Below are 17934 nucleotides of genomic sequence, written 5' to 3'. Positions count from 1 at the left end.
GGCCATTCTGAGGCATATATCCTGTGGTTAGCCCTCTTTATTCAATGGAGACCAGTGTGTTTATTACACATTTTCACCTTGTGGATTTATCTTGTTGCAAACTATCCAATTTGGTTTATTCATTCATAATGGAGACACCTTTGGTTCATACCATCTGATGGTAAAATCGTCTCTACAGCTGTTGCTGTAGTATTCTTCCTTTTTATATAGCTACCACTATAGTAATAATGTTCATTACTCTCAGATGTTATCAACATAAGTTTGCTGGGAAGTCTCTCAAAAAACTTATCGACCAAGAAATGTCCCAACCTACAGAGACCATTGATGGGCATGCTTTCCCTTGTAATTGGCACAGACTGTCCAACTAGGTGACCAATCCTCCAGTGCTAATCCTTTTCTAAGCCTTGTACTAAGCCCAATGGATTGGGCAATTCCACAAGGGATTAAATCAATGGCACACTTCATACAAATTAGCTTCTAAGTTGTCATGTTGCTCCTGATCCAAAGTTTGACAGCATTACAGGACAGACAAAACACTGCATATTCCTGAGTCCATCCATTCCAGGCTTGAACATTTCAGAAACTATTCTAGATTCTCTCTTGCTATTCTCTTGACCTTACTCACAAGGTTCTATATGCCTGTCCAAAGACTCTCTTTCTCACAATTCACAAAGATGCAAAAAAATATGCTGATATCTGCTATTCTAGGTGGAATTTTCTCTGAGGGGCTAGAACACTCCAAAGGAGCTACTTAAGATGGTTTATTACACACCCCTGTGTGACTTCAGGTGTTGTGAGTTGCCATAATTTTGACAGTAAAACTCTCCATCCTGTAAAGTATCTCACCCATGGTTTATTGTGTTCATCCAAGGGCATTTTGTTGCCTCACCTGCAAAGAAGACAACTATAACTGAATGTTACAATTTCAGAAATTCCACCATAAATCCTGTTTGCAATGCATTAAGATTCCTAATTTGTATGTTTACTTGCGGTAGTTTAAGTTAAATACTAGCAAATTTCTGATGAGTATAAGATAGATGAATACACAAATAACTACAGAAATGTTCAAGGAATATGAACAGTGATTAAAAATAACTGGAACATAAAACTTGTGTAAAGATATTTATTTAAAAAGTTTGAACAATATTTCAAAGTAAACAATACTTTATATGTTGTGGAAGACATCAGACCTCACTAAATACATATACATGCTTTGTTGCATTAGTGTGTGACAAATCAAAACAATGATGTTTTTAGTAAGGCTTGGTGCCTTCAATAGTTTTTAAACTAGTGTTCATTTAAACATTGTTTGAACTGAATTTTTCACTGAAGGAAAATGATTCTGTTAAGATCATTGAGATTTCATACTGTGTGTAAAATAATAAGAGTGAATTAAAGTTAGTAAACATGAAAACATTTATTAGAGAATAAAAGATGATGAAGTACACATACTCACATGAATAAAACGAAAACAAATTCTACTAGGCTGTGCTCAATCCCACATTTTTCTTCCCTAAGGATATTAGTCTCATCAAAATAAACATAATGATCTTAAAATTAAGTCTTTACTTTATAGCCTCCCAGTATAACTGAAAAAAGTGTGCCAAAATTCAGTAGGTAAATTTGTTTTGTTTGTTTATTTGAGAGCTACACCCTATAACATTTGCTTTCTTGAATCATTGATTGGATGTTTAGTTAAAAATTTCTGTATTATTAAAGTAGGTAAAAACATGTTTTATTGGCACATCACAGATTTCAGTGAAACAGTATTGGCTATGTTACATATTAAAATTTCAAATAGCCTGAAACTGTTTAAATTTAGAAGTTAAATAAATGTTTATATGTAATTAATTTATTATACTTGCCAAGAAGATTGATTCACAAAGTTTTCCTTTTTAATACAAATATATTTCAATATACAAAAAATAACACAATTTACAATAACAGTTACTACAGATCATGATGTATGGACAAAAGTTTTACAAACATTATTGAGTCTTCTTTCTGGTCTGGAACTTTCTTGATATATTATCAAAGGTTCACAATGACCGAGTTAATTTATAGTCAATGTAGATATAATTCACTTAACAGGGAGATAGCTAGCTCAGTATTCTTCCTTTATTGCCAGTCATACGTTGAGTATTTCCATGAATAAAGTTATGTAATGTTTGGGTAAAACTATTAATGTTCAATGTGAATCCACCAAAGTCAAATGTTTTTAATGCTCAAAATCTCTAAACGTTCCTGATCAAATATCTAAAATTTCCTGATTAATAAGTATTAGGGACAGTCATAGCTTCCAATCATTATAGCAAACCAATAGAATGCACCATCTTGGTGTATCATGTTGATTATATTTATAGGCATGAGGAGAGTTTCTAGAAAGTTCAGCCTGCACAACAACATAGATGATATGCCATTGTTTATATCTACACATATACTGTTGATTCTTGCACTTGAGAACTTTTACAACTTTACTGAATAGGCAGGGGCTTCGCAACACAAGATTAATAGTACAATTTACATATATCTCTAAATATAAATTTAACTTAAACAAACATTGATATTAAAACAGATACATGAAAGTAAATCTGTCACAACTATAATGAATTACTACCACATACAGTAACAAAGATCTGTAACTTATAATTTATATTGTATCACACTTTTTTGTATATGGTTTTGTAAATAACATTTTATTTACCATAAACATTGTAATTATTGATTATATGAATACTGCAATAATAATCACTTTCAAGGATATGGATTCATATCTGGTTTTTAGAGATGCATATTTTCCTTGTATTAGTGATGTTATTTTGAAAAGAAAACTGGATGTCTCTGATTTTATCTTTTGCATTTTTCAAAAGTAATAAAAACAACTTAAAAATGAATAAATTCTGATAAAGAACATATTTAAAATAAAAAAGCTTCTCTTTTTTAATTTCTTTTATTCAGAGTTCATCATTTCAAGCAAAAATGAAATGTGTTTTGAGGTGATTTTATTCTGTAATGGTAACAAACATCTTATGATCAAAAGTACATTGGCTTGTTTTATTTTGCAACTACTTTTCTTACATCTGAGCACAACAAGAGCAAATGTGTTTTAATTATACAGACTTTTAACCAGCAGATGTTCAGTAGACTGAGCATGTGCTGATAACTAGAAATAATTAAACAATTATATGTAATCTGTTCAACATCAACAAACTGAAATTATTTCAATAACTATGTGAATTATTTAATATAAACAATAAAATATTTGGTAGGAGTTCAACTGTTGTAATTTATATTTTTAAAAAAGCAACTAATTCTTTTAATTTACTCCAGAATATTTTCTTTATGTTTAACATTGAAAATCAATACGAACTTTTTAATATAAAAAGTATTATTTTACAAAACCATAAAACTAAGAAAACAAACTGTATTGAAGGAAAGATTTTTCTAAGCAAATTATGAACAAACTACCAAGTTTTATAAAAGTACTTTATTATATATAGCAATTCACTTATTATCATGCACTATCTTTCAATATACATGAAAGTACATAAATTGTTTATGTCAGTCTTTTTGATTACCTGTTGGACTAAGATTCTTCTACAGTAGGTGTCTGTGACATCTTGATGGTAAATTCAAACAATAAACAGGCAGCACACAATCCACTTGTTTTAAAATAATATATTCAAAGCAAGTCAAACATATGTACAAATATTCTTTACATTATAGGTTTTCACAGTTGAACCTTTTACTCTAAATAATTCTATTTTCTTGTCAAAAGTACACTCAGGCTATTTTAGTAACTTCAGAATCAAATAAAAAAGACAAATTATTCTCCTTATCTATACTTCAAAACATCGTCCATTATGACTAATCATGCACACACAAGCTAACTTCATGTTTTATACGTTTTTCTTCTGACTGAACTTTACTCTCTACTTCTAAACTTGTGCTTATGAGCCCTATATATATATATATATATATATATTTCTTATTTACTGATGCCTTGTATCTCAGATATATGACTGTTTAGTGTTAATGTTATTATTTAGTTTATTTTGAGACTTATTATTTAATAATTGTTCAGTTTTTAAGACAGGAGGGTTGAAGATGAGTTGCATTTAAAGTGTGAGCAATTCCTTTATGTAACTCCTTATGAGTCATATGTTTTGTTTGCAATTACTTTATTGTCTTTGCTTTACCAATACTGTTGATGTCACTTTACTTGAATCTTTGGTAAGTTTCTCTTTACTTTAACTAAGTATTGTTATATAATGATATTGATCACATAGCTTAAAAAAAAATTCAAGGCACATAGGTAACTGTGCAAGGGTAAGTTAGGTGAAGTGCAAGTGTAGTTCAGTCAGAAAGTTATTGGTGAAAGAAAATATAAAGTTGACCAGAGTGTGAATGATTAGCTTTAACATGTGGTATTTTAAAGTGAGTTTCAAAGTTTAATAGAGATAATGAGAATAATTTGTTTTGTCAAATATTGATCTAAAGTAACTGAACCTGCCTGTATGGATTTTAACAAAAAGTAGACAATTATTTAAAGTTTGATATACAACTGTAGTGACCCACAAAGCAATGTAAATAAATCTATCAAAGATTGTACAATAAGAAACAAAGCAGAGAAATATAATTTGTCTTGATTATTTGATTCTAAAGTAAATGAATCAGCCCAAGTGTAGTTTTGATAAGAAAGATTTATTTAGTTTTGATGAAACTATGATTTTCTATAAATAATTTTTAATGTACACTTTACTTGTTTTGAATGTATTACTTTAAAACAGGTGGACTGTGTGCTTTCCATTGTTTGTTTGAATTTACTGCCAAAGAGGTACAAACTTACTATAGAATAATTCTCAGCCTACTCACATGTATAAACTCTGAAAACATACGACTCATACTGAGTTACGTAAGAAAAAATTGTTACAACTAACACTTGTAAAACAATCAACCTTCCATACTGCTGTTTTTATACAAAAACTCAATTATCATAAAATATTAAATCACAAAATAAACTAAGTAATAACTATTACACTAAACAGTCTTGTACACCCAACAGTACATGTTTGTTTAATGATGCTACAAATATTAATTAAAATTTAAAAAAAATCAAAATAAATTAAGTGATACACACACACACACATACCTGTAATGTAGGTTATGCAGTCTTTAAACAGACTGACTGCAAAAAATGAATCAATATCTGTATTAATACCCTGATGTACATATTTTACCACTTGGTCATAAATCAAACTTTAATGGAACTCCTCCTTATATAATACTGGAAACACTTTTTTATTATGTGATGTGTAATCCCCCAACTGTGCAAAATTTTTATCCTGTGTGCATGTAGATTTACAGCACAGACCACAATTTTCCCATTTCATCTCCATTTCCTGTCATGGAGAATTTTACTTTTCTGCATTCTTAGGATGCAGATATGATGTAATGGTTACGTCATGCACGAATCTAATGGACAGGTGCCATCTGTTGTATGGTCCATATAAATACTTTGCAGAATGTAGATGGATCTTCACAAAAATTGGCATGGAGGTTTATTAGGTCCACGGGGAAATACACATAAATTTTCAGTTTTGCATTTTATGGTTTTATGAGTGTTTTTGCAGGGTTTTTTACCACTGCTTTGCCCCTATTGATGGATCTTCACCAAATTTTGCATGAAGGTTTGTTGGGTCAATGAGGAGATTCATACAAATCTATGGTTACACATTTTGTGTTCTGCTGTTTTTATGGATGTTTTGGGATATTTTTAAAATTATATATATAGGAAACAAGTTTTCACATCTTAAGATATACTTTTATTAATCATGAATTTGCATAACTTCTGCCCCAGCTAGTGACAACTTCTGCTGATTGAAAATTTACTATGCAAGTTAAAACATACTTAGGATCATAACACTATTTGAAAAGTACCTCTACATTCTTTTATATTTACCATTTTTGCCCATATGTAATGTAATGTGCAAAGAATAATATAAGTTGCTGCCACGGAAGGACTCATTTTACTCTAACAATACACAATTCTAAAACATGACTCATCTATATGAAATATAAACTTGGCTGTTATTTTTTAAGATTTGTGATAAACTTTATGTTATTAAGAAAAATGCAAAATTAATATATTATCTATTTATGTTGTTAAAAAAAGTAAATCAACAAATATTCAATTTGTTTGTAAACTTCTTTAATAATGTAATGGCCAGTTTTGAAAAGTAACCACAGTAAAAGCTGTTTTCTTTATATCATAGTTGCTTTTTTCTTTTGTTCAACAAAAATTATCTGGGAATAGCTTACATTTGGTGAAGGGGTTTTAACCCCAAAATACTGAGGCTGTTTTGAATGACATGATATAACCCTTTCAATAACCACAGACGAGCTGCCATAGTGTCCAAAAGATGTGGTCTAGGTTCCTATTGTACATAATAAAACATATTAAGATTATGATAAAAGCTGTGTAAGTTTTCACACAAATGTATAAGCAAAATAAAGTTGATATTTAATGCTGCATGAATTGAAAATGAAACTGTACTGAGTTTCAAAATACAATAAAAATTGTTTTACTTAATAATTATACTGTACAAACATAAAATAAATTATTGTGAGACTGGAAACAGCCTCATACTTTTTACATATTACAAAATCTTACTGTATCATTATTGGAAGAGCAATACTTTGCAGTAGTTAAGAACTATATGCCAGTTTCAAAGTCACTTGACCAAATTTACACATAATCCAGTTTAAAAATTTTCTTTCCACCTATTAACATTTTCCTCTGCTCATTGATCTTGACTTAATATTTTAAAATTATTTTTTATATTTGATTATCTCAAAAGGTACATGGGTGTTTTCCCATTGAACCAAGTATTCAATTTCATTAGTATGATAATTTAAAGTGAGATCTTTGTATTATTATTTCTAACATTTCGTTTGCATTCATTTATTCTGTATATTTTCTTCTAGTTTGGATGTTGCTTCATTGTGGAAAAAAGCTATTGCATGTTATAAAAAAAAAGTGAATGAAAATGAAAATTCAGTTTCAGAAATAATAGATATGATTAGCATTGTTGAAACATGAGTTAAAAATTCATTTTCTCAAAGTAATTTATAAACAGAATAAATGTTTAACTATGGGTCATCTAGTATCTCAATTATTATATGGTTTATAACAAGACAGTTTTGAAACTGAACCAATAAGAAAAGTGAAAAAGGAAACTGGATGTTTGGTTAAGTATATTTATGTTTTAGATATGACAACAAGGTAACACAAATTTAACTAATTTTTCTAATTTCCTTAATAACTTTAATAACTATTAACTTTACATATGCAATTGACAAATATAACTTTATTACTTTTTTTTTGGAAGATTTAGTAAGTAGTAAGTCAAAATGTTAACTGTCAGTTACCAAAAACCATTCTTGGCAATTCTGTCCCCACATCAAAAATCATATCACACTAATTCTCGAAGTCACTGTTTTTTTATTTCTATGTGATAAAATTTTGAAACTTTATTGCAAGCAGATAGTTATTAACATGCTATTATTAACCAATTATGTAGTAGTAGAAAGAAGTTTTAATCTAGATGTTGTTGATAGAATTGCCAAGAAGTTAAGAATATGTAAGTAAAAATATTACTTTAAACCAATTGCTAAAATAATTTAAAAAAAAGAAAGACTTCTCTTACTGTTTATATCAGGTTTATTTTACCAAATAATGCAACAATTTAAAAACTAACAAAATGCTTCTCTGATATACAGAACAACATCAGTTGTATTTTTATTAAAGATAATATCAATGTAATGGAAAAAACTGGTATATGTAATATAGCAAATGAATGGAGAAAAAGAAATTATATAAGATAAACAAGAAGAAATTTGAACTACAGAATAATATTAATACAAAATAAATGTTGGAAATAAAAAAAAGTCCTCATCCTAAGTTGAACATACTAATGATAAACATTTAATTCAATGAAAAAAAAAACTGGAAAAAGAAATGCATAAGCAGATAAATCTATTGAGATAATCAAATGAAATTATAATTACATATCATACTTCTAGAAAGTGAGTTAATATAAATAATATTTTAAAAACTTTTCTTATTATAAAGAATGACTATGTAACTGATTACTTATGTAAACATGTATCATTACAGCAACAGCAATATAAAATGTAACTCTTTCTTAAAAGCACTGTATAATAAACTTATTTTTGTGACAGATATAAATGATGCATACTTTATTATAATGTAGCTACTTTGAGAAAAAAAAGACAAACAAACTTGAAACCAGTGTTATGATATTTAAAAAAATATATTTATTTCCATGATGATGAGAAAACCCACTTGTAGAGAAAAATATATATGTAGAAACAGTTGGCATGGATAGAGAAAGCTCTATGTAGAGGAGTGAACAATGTTTCAACCTTCTTCGGTCATTGTCAGGTTCACAAAGATAGAAAGAGGTAATTGACCGATAGCTGACCATATGTTTGAAGGCAGTTGTGTAATAGAGTGTAGGAATGTAGAGGGAGTGTTTAGATGTCGGATTATATTTATTAATATAAGTATAAAGGTGTTCCTTTGTATTGGTTTATTTTTGGCTTGAGTTGTTGTATAAGTAAGGCTTCTTTAATTTTGTGTTTGTTTATGTTTGTTTTATATTTAGTATTTGAGTGTTTTCTATGGTTAAATTGTGTTTATTTGATTTACAGTGTTCAAAAACGTGTGAAAGTGACTTTTTGTGTTCTTTGAATCTGGTTTCCATTTTTCTACTTGTTTCTCCAATATAGAAGTCATGGCAGTTATCACATTGTAGTTTCTACATAGTATAGACCTCAGTTTTGTGCCTGGTTTTTGAATAAACTTGGTGTTTACTGGAATGTTGTGTTTTGTTACTAGTTTTGCCAAATGTTGGTTATTTGTCTGCTGATGTTGGGAGTATATGGTATGCAGCAGTATATGGTTTCATGATTTTTTAAATCATGGGGTGTATTTACTTTTGTTAGTTGATTTTACTTTTTGTCTAAGTGTGTGCATATATATTTTCTACGGTTTGTGGAGGAAACTTGTTGATGTTGATGAAGTATTGTTTTATTTTGTCTAATTCGTTGTTAATTTTATCTGATGTGGGCATAGGTTTATGGCTGTGTTTACTTGGTTTCTTAGTATGTTGAGTTATTGTTTTGTTTCATGTGCTGAGTCCCAAGGAATGTATAGTCTAGTATGGGTGATTTTTTGATGGATTTCTTTTAAACTGTGTATTAATTCTTGTAATTTTGAGGTTAAGAAATGATATTTGATTGCTTCATTCCTGTTCACTTGTGAAGTTAATGTTGGGATGTATAGAGTTAATGTGATTGAAAAAATTAAGTGTGTGTTCTGTGGATGTGAATCCCGCAATTGTGTCATCTACATATCTGTACCAGAATAGTGGGGAATGTGATGCTGTTTTAATTGTTTGTGTTTCAACTTGTGTCATAAAAATATTGGCTAGAACTGGTGATACTGGATTGCCAATACTGCCTACTGATGGATTAAGGTCTCGGATACAGAGTTCTAAGGCTATCTTGCAGGCTTCAGCAGTTGGGATTTCTGTAAAGAGGGACATGACATTGAAACTGGCCATTAAGGCTTTATGATTAAGTTGATTAAGGTTAGATTTGAAATTAAAAGAGTCTTTGATGAATGAGCTGGCTGATGTTACCTGATTGGAAAACCCATGCTACGTATTTGCCAAGATTGTAATTAAACGATTCACATGTGAACATTATTGGTTGTAGTAGAAATTTGGTTTATGAGGTTTGGGGATGTTGTATATTTGTGGTGTGCAAGAGTCAGTCTTGCGTAGATAGGAATAAAGTGTTTTTGAAATTTTGTTGGCTTTTTTCATTTTTAATAGTATTTTGTTCAGTTGCAATTCATGTGTAATGATATAATGGCTACTTTTTGAAGAGTTACATTATTTAATGAAGGAAACATCCAAAACACAAGCTATTACAAAAGAATGTGACACAGCAATGGTATGGTTATCCACACTAAAACAGGTAGCACAAAAAAATACATTTAGAAGTTCAATGTGGTCTTGAAAAGGTACTGTGAACTTTATTTTTTACAGGTATTGAAATTCCTTCATAATACAAGAACTGTAGATCTTCTCTGAATAAAACGTTGAAGAAGCATACTGTAAAAAATATACAGTTATGGTACTGAAACATTTTTGTCATGTATCAATTGCTCCTGAAGTAGACTTGGATAAAAACATCAGTGTATGCTCAATACCAAGAAAAAGAGGATATTTTCTTGACATTGAGATATGTTGCCAGGAAGCTGTAGTCTGATATTTTGAATCAATCACTATATCCTAGAGAAAAAGTATCAGACAAAGGTATACTTTCACATTCCAGGATCTTTTCTATAATGGGCAAAATGTTTTTAACAAAGGTAATGATGAAGATGAGAATGACACACATGAAATGGATCCTATTAGTATCATGACCAACACAATAGTAGTAATCAAGGCACAAGACTTGGTCTATGTTTAAAGAGAAAAAGTCTAGAACCAAAATTCATAATTATATACCTCATAAAGATGAATCAAGTACTTGACAGGGTTGCAGTCTAAACGTAGAAACAATGTTTTGGAAGTGGAAAAGACTAGATTAAACCAGCTAGACCCTGATCATGCATAGTAATGGCTGGATGGAACAGGCTGCAGAAAAAGTGGAGGAACTGTAATTATAAAACAACAAAAGAAAATAGTTTGAGCTTTCAGCAGACAGGCTCTTTCCTTCAAACTGAGAGTAGAACTCCCTTCAGATACCAGACAATTCTATGATCTTACACTGAACACTCTCTCAGTCATAGAGAAGAAAGTATAAACAGCTGCAAAAGAACTCTGAAAATTAGGCTAAAGTTATGCATGTCTTGAAGAGATTTGGTATTTTTTCAATCGACAAAAGGGAATGATGCATTTGAAAATATTGCCATAAAGGGCATAACCCATGCTCTTCTATATGTAAAATTTCTTAACATATCTTCACAACAATTAATAAGATTTTGTTAAAAGATTAGGAGTGTTTTGTAAAGAAAGGAATGAGATTGTTTTAATTAAGGATTTTTGTACTACAGTTATTTGTGTTCAGACTAAATATTTCAAGTACCATCATCAATGTTTTGTGCAGTGAAATGTTTAAACTCAAAAATAATATTGAATTTGTTTGTTTGAATTTAAGGACAAAACTACATAATGAACTATATCTCTGCTCTGACCATCATGAGTATCAAAACTTGGCTTATTGCATTGTAAGTCTGCATCAATAGCAATGAGCCACTGCGAGCAATAAGCCTGAAAATCTTATTAGTTTACATTCTTAATTATAAGTTTTTACTTTTTTCAGTAAAAGCTTATTTTTAATGTTTTACCTTCTGTGCCTGTCCTTTAGCATTATTACTTATCATGATACACCTCAATGAGTGTTCAAAGGATTTCCACAGAAGCAATACTTTAGCCATCATCAGACATTTGCTTATTACACTAAGTCTGATAAACTGAGGCAATTTGGTTTATATTTTGAAAACCTTTCTAATCTGCATTTTCAAACATACATAACACATAATTAACTAAAACATAAAACTAAAACCTAATTAAAATTTAATTGTCTAAGTAACTAATACATTTATAGGTGAGAACTAATGCTAAAGAACCAAGGTGGACACAAGCAGAAACAATGCGATGAGAGTTTGACAAATTCCCCATGGAATTTTTCCTACAACTTTTGAAATAACTGTTTGGAAATAGTATTTCAAAATGTGGTCTTTTTATTGGCTAGAATCATATATAGCACAATCAAATATAATTGGCTGAGAAACTGCAAATGTATGTGTTGAGAGTGGGTGCAGTTCAAAGAAATTTAGTTATCTTTCCTCCCAATTTGCCATAAAGGGCTTGAAGGAAAAATGTGTAAACAAGGCAATTGACTTAGTTTCTGTCAGATGAAAAATGAAAGCACTGAGATCCCCTAGATAAGTGTCTGTTCATACAACTATCAGTTTCTGAAAACAAAATATGGACAGGATTAAAGACAGATAATTATACCATATCTTACGATTGTTTGAACATTACTAACTCTATTGATACAGGCTAAGCCACTTTGACTAACCTAGCAATCATCAGGTAGTCATAAAAGTATTCATATTATAACCAATAATGTAATAAGTATATCTTGACTAAGGTTACCAAGCTTTTAGTAAACATTAGAAATATTTTGTACACAAAACTGAATTTTCTTTTATATTATGTATTGTTACTGGAGATTTGTCTGTAAACATATGGTGTCAGAATGTAAATCAGATACACTAATCTGAGTGAAAAGTGAATTTCAGCTTAAAATCAAAAACATTTTTTTCCACATTACAATTTCCAAATTTCAGCTGAATAACCTCAAAAACTTCCAACATGAGTATCAAAAACATCTTCAGTAAAACTTTAAACCTTGTTTATTATTTGTTTAGCCTAACATTATAAAGACTCAAGTTGATTTGACTGGACTTGTGAATGCCATAAAAAAAAACATATACCTGTATTACTATTGTTTTTCTTTTTTGAATGACTGCAGATTGTTACCAAAAATTCCAGATATATCTAAACAGCATTCGGCTCATAACAAGTAAATTTGTTTGTATTTAATTTTATCATTTTCCTGCTATTTGAACTGTATTTAACTAATAATTTCACAAGACAAGCTGTAAATAGGGTGGCTAATGTGTGGTTAAAAGTTACAATGTCGAATGATGTGTCATATGAGCTACTCATGAGCATACATCAGCTAACCTAATAAGATTCCAAATTTTACAATAATTAGAAAAATATACATAAAAAACAAGAAAGTTCATCCATATATTTGGCCTCTTGTTTTTTGTTGTCAGCAGGCTGAGGAAATTTAAGCTTAAAATTTTGTAATAATGGTACTATTACATTAAATAGAACACAAGTTAATAGTAAAATTTTACTTAGCAAATATATTTTAAAATAAAACTAATTCATATACATTAATGATAAAGTAGCTTATATTTTGAATGCAACTCTGTAAAAGATCCTGACATGAATACTTTTGACCTACTTGTATCAAGAGGGCCAGTAACATAAGCTAGAACAGATGTAACTCTGATGGAAAGCGTATAAAAGACACTTGTACCATTACATGAGGCTTCAATAATTAAGACTGAATATCTATGAGCCCTCTCAATACAGGTCTGACCCTTCTCCTTGTGTTACAACATTTCACAAAGTTACATTCAAATTTTAAACAAAATTATTAGTATCAGAGTGAAGTTTATAATTTAAATGTTCATGATACCTCTACTTTAATTCATTAATTTTACAAGAAAATATTTAATATAATTATTAATATTCATGTCTGTGTGTCACATAACACACTGTGTTCTGAATTCTGCTCTTTTATTTTGTACAACTTGACAGTTATAGCAACTACACTGTCTGATTTATGCTACATACAATCTATAAACAATTTTAAAGTCCAGCCTACTAACTTCTCACTATAATGAGTAACAGGTACACCTTTTTTTTTTCTCAGCCTACAACAAAAGCCTCCTAATCTATATTTAACACTTATGGTAGTTTTGAAAACCAGGTGGTGTTAATTGACATAAATGTTTATAATCAAATTTCGAGTCCCCAAATGACCTTTTGAAATTTATTCCAAAATATGCTAGACAAATAAAGAATTTGATTAGGTACATGTTGGTATTTGAGTCAGTGACACAGCGCTTGAAGTTTTTTATTTTTATTTTACCTAAAATAGCTGTCTAAGAATACCAGTTAAATTACAGTTGATTTTGAACATTTTAGTTTAGTGATTTGTTTTAAAATGCATATAAGATATGAAACTTAGTTTTTCTTTTAAAAGTACTTTGTAAAAAAATAAAGCTTAGGTAACTATGAGTGACACTTCCAAGGCTGCACATAAATGCATACAAGTGTGAGGAAATCTGCTAATAAGGTGTTAACTCTTCAGATATGGAAAAAAAACTAACAATCTTAGAACACAGGTAATAAAGTATGAGATTCAAATAAAATATATGTGAAAAGGTAAAAGGTTAATGTTCTTAAGACAATAAAAATAAAGATTTGGCAACAAACAATTATTCAAAGAAAAAAGAAATATTAATTTTATGTCATAATGCCATATTAATATACATTTGTGACCTAGCTACAGTTTGTGTGTTTGTGTTTTTCTTATAGCAAAGCCACAGCAGGTTATCTGCTGAGCCCACCAAGGGGAATTGAACCCCTGATTTTAGCGATGTAAATCCAGAAACCTTCCACTCTACTAGTGAGGGAGCCTAGCTACAGTAAGTGGTAAGGTAGAAGAATAACAGATAAAATATAAGATTTCACCTTAAAAACCTTTGATATTCATTTAGGGGGTTTTAGAAATTATACAAAAGAAATATGAAAAACAAAACAAAATAATACAAACCTTTAGTTAAAATACTTAATTTCTTTTTTGTACAGTAGACTAGTAAAGTATACTAAAATCTTGCCAAATTTCATGAAGGTACGTTTAGTTAATTTTGAGTTACAATATGTATAGTTTTATGATGTTTACAAGATAGTGAATTAAAAGCTTTTACACTATAAACTAAAACCTGAGTTGAATATATGCTGTAATCTTGCTTTCTAAATCTATTAGCTATTTTTACAACCTTATTTACAAATTTTAATACATTAAAAATTTCATTTGGTACAATGATAACTTAAATTTTCAGTCCTGTGTAAAACACTTAATATTTCTGTCCTCTTAAAATATTGAGAGATGTGGAATGAGTATTTAAATCCACTATCATGAATTTTTAAACTTTCTGTAATAATTAAATGAAAGTGTACCTCAGTATGTAAACACAGTAACTTACCACAAGGATGCGAACTTTGCTGTAGTAGGTACTAAAGTCCCGACTCAGATGTAGCAGCATCTGACAGATCTGAAAGAAACAAAGGAAGATTAACCCTATGTTATACATTTTTCTTTATAAAAAAGTATCCAAAATGTAAAGATTAGGAATTTATTAGGTTAGATTAGAATAAGAAATAAATATATATATCCAAATAAATGAACTCATCAGCAGCTTCTGCATTACATCATGTATCAAGAGATTATTAGCTGACATACTTAAAAGAACAATATGACAATAAAATGAAATGTAAACAAATGTTTATGATAAACACCTTTATTCTAGAAAGAATAAAGTAATATAAATTAATTTCTTTGTTTTGTGGTTAACAGGTTGGTGAGATTGACTTACTATATAGTTTAGTGTAGAAAAATAACAGATACGAAATTTTACTGAAAAAGAAACATCTGAAGTTCACTCAGGAGGTTTCATTGGTTATACAAATGAAACATGAAAACTGTAAAAGGAGAAGAGTATTTATTATTCACACATGAAAATCATCTTGGATTTGAAATAGTGTATGACTGAGTTACACTGATGCAATATGTTAATAGACAAATCTTTACTAAAAATATTTAATTGAAAAATTTTATTTTTTGTGTACAAAAGACTTTTTAATTATTACTAACTGCTTGCCAAATTTTCTGAACATACACTTATTATGCTAAAATTACTGTATGGATATACATTCATGGCCATCTCGTAGTTGCAAGGTTGGTCAAAATGAAACAAGCCATTGTGACTTGAGTTTAAACAGTAAAAAATACCTTCTACATACCTTTGATACTATAAAGCTTTAAAGAAACTACACATGGTTTCACTCACTGTTATTTGGTAAAAAAAATAAAGACAGTAGGGAATAAATCTGAGCCCATAGATACACCATCTAATTGATCATTAAGAATGTTAATCATTATGTGATTACTTGACACAATGTTCATGAGTTTAAAAACAAAAATGACCAGAGGCCAACATCTTATTCACACTATTACTAATCTAAATCAGCATCTAGCATGTGGGATTTATTTTAATATTATAAATTTCCAACAATGAAGTTGTATTTCTGATGTGAATTTACTTCCACTCCCAAGATTAGTTTTCTTGCTTAGTGCTGCCCTCTATATGCAAACTTTTTTATACATCACTTCTTAACCAGTAGGAGTATGGCATGTTCATGTGATACTTGTGGCTCTCTCTAGTTTCCTCTACCAAATCTTCACTCTGAAGTTTGGCAGAAAGAGCAAGAAGAGGGATGTACCTATCAGAAATGCATCTTCAATGCAGAAAAATTGTAATTCTGATACAGTACTGACCTCCTTTCACAAGATTTGCAACAGAAGCACCCCCAGAAACATTCAAAGGATATCCCTGATCATGAGAGAATGATGCCTGGAGATCAGAGTGGGAGAACATCACCACTTCTAAGCAAATTATACCCTGACCCCTATGAAGAAATACATAAAATAAAAGGGTGGGAATAGAAATCGAGAGGTGCAGAGTGGCTAGGGAGTGTCAGATCTTACTTGGCATGCCAGTAAATCCAAAACCTCCTTTAAGGGGTACCAACATCCACATAAAGGTAGGATAAGGATAATACTATCTTCACCTCCAACTCATGAATCAGAGATTAAGATCCGCACCAATTCCAGGGTACAATACAGGATCAACACTGTACAACAAATCGGATCTTGCCATTCAGCATCGAGAGAATGGAATCAACTTGTGCAAGGATTTATGTTGATTAGTTCACTTGAATCCAAAACTTTAATCCTGGGAAAAGACATACATGCAAAGGTAGGATAAGGGGTTACAATTAAAAGGGGTGAACTGTATATGCAACAGATCAACTTTAGGTGGTATGGAATGTGTAACAGGAGGCCATATTGACCTTAAGGTGATGGGCTAACTTATTGCATGCATAAATGAATAGTAGGAAGCCACATCAATCAGTACAGTGATGGATTAACTTCAGCGGTTGTAGATGTTGTTAAACATGTAAATAGCATAAGGAGGACACATCAGTGAATAAAGTTATGGATAAGCTTGAGTGATAGTTTAAACAGTATAAAGAGGCCATATCACTGAGGGAGATAATGGACCAACTCCTGTGATAGTGTAAATAGTATCAGGAGGTCGCATCATCAAGGAAAGTAATGAATAAATTCTTGTGATTGTATATATATTGTCAGGAGACCACATTATTCAAGAGATGATGGATTAACTCCTGTTATCACATTTATAGAATCAGAAGATCATGTAATCCAGGAAAGTGACAAATCAACTCCTGTGATTGCGTAAATAGTGTCAGGAGGTGGATAAAATATTGTCATAGTGGAACTAGTATCAGGTGGACAAGTCGCATCTACACCAGCAAAAAACCACTGTCTGACTCTCGATTGAGTGGTTATAGCTAACTATCAAGTGGAAACTATTTGGAAGGAAGCCTCCATGGTCAACCATCCCAACAATTTCGAACTGGTAAGTGGTCAGGAGTCCCATACTCTACCTTAAGAAGAGGAATTAAAAATGCATTGGACAGTTCAGAGGGCTATCATCACTGGAGACAGTGCAATGGGTGACCATCATACCTTATTTTGAAAAGAAGACCATGCAAAGTTCTTCACTTAAGGGATAATAGGAATGGATAGCTATTCCCTTTACCCATGCAGCCCATAGTGGTACAGTCCAGAACAGACTTTTTCACAAAGAAATTGTCATAAAATAGATGACTTTCCAGAAATCTTGCGAAACACCCCATTTCTATGGTAGCTGTGCAGAGCCATGGATGAGAGCATAGAGTCAACATAGCATGCAGTGTAGATTGTTGTTGTTAAAGAATATCTGGCCAGGGACCATTTGCCACAAAGTAGGATCCTAGAGACAAATTTGAATCAAGGGTTCCTGCAAGAAAAAAGCATTAATAAAGACTTATCTAGTGT

At 30.5% G+C, this 17934-nt stretch overlaps 1 protein-coding gene across 11 annotated transcripts in view; it reads right to left on the bottom strand.

The window, feature by feature from the left end:
* Positions 1–1404: 1404 nt before the first annotated feature.
* The window catches only part of LOC143253635 (DALR anticodon-binding domain-containing protein 3-like), a 103147-nt gene continuing 86617 nt past the window's right edge, over positions 1405–17934 (bottom strand). For 9 of the 11 annotated variants that reach the window (XM_076507805.1, XM_076507808.1, XM_076507813.1 and 6 more), the window contains 2 exons: positions 14957–15025; positions 1405–6437 (listed from right to left, as the gene is read on the bottom strand). In XM_076507805.1, coding sequence (XP_076363920.1) covers positions 6318–6437; positions 14957–15025 — 189 coding nt within the window. In that variant the 3' untranslated portion in view covers positions 1405–6317. Of the gene's footprint in view, positions 6438–8065; positions 12077–14956; positions 15026–17934 lie in introns of those variants that run through there. The other 2 variants (XR_013029746.1, XM_076507807.1) reach the window with 2 other exon arrangements.

Source organism: Tachypleus tridentatus, chromosome 6 (assembly GCF_004210375.1).
Source record: "Tachypleus tridentatus isolate NWPU-2018 chromosome 6, ASM421037v1, whole genome shotgun sequence".
NCBI classification, from domain to species: Eukaryota; Metazoa; Arthropoda; class Merostomata; order Xiphosura; family Limulidae; genus Tachypleus; species Tachypleus tridentatus.
This window is presented reverse-complemented; position numbering and strand designations above follow the sequence as displayed.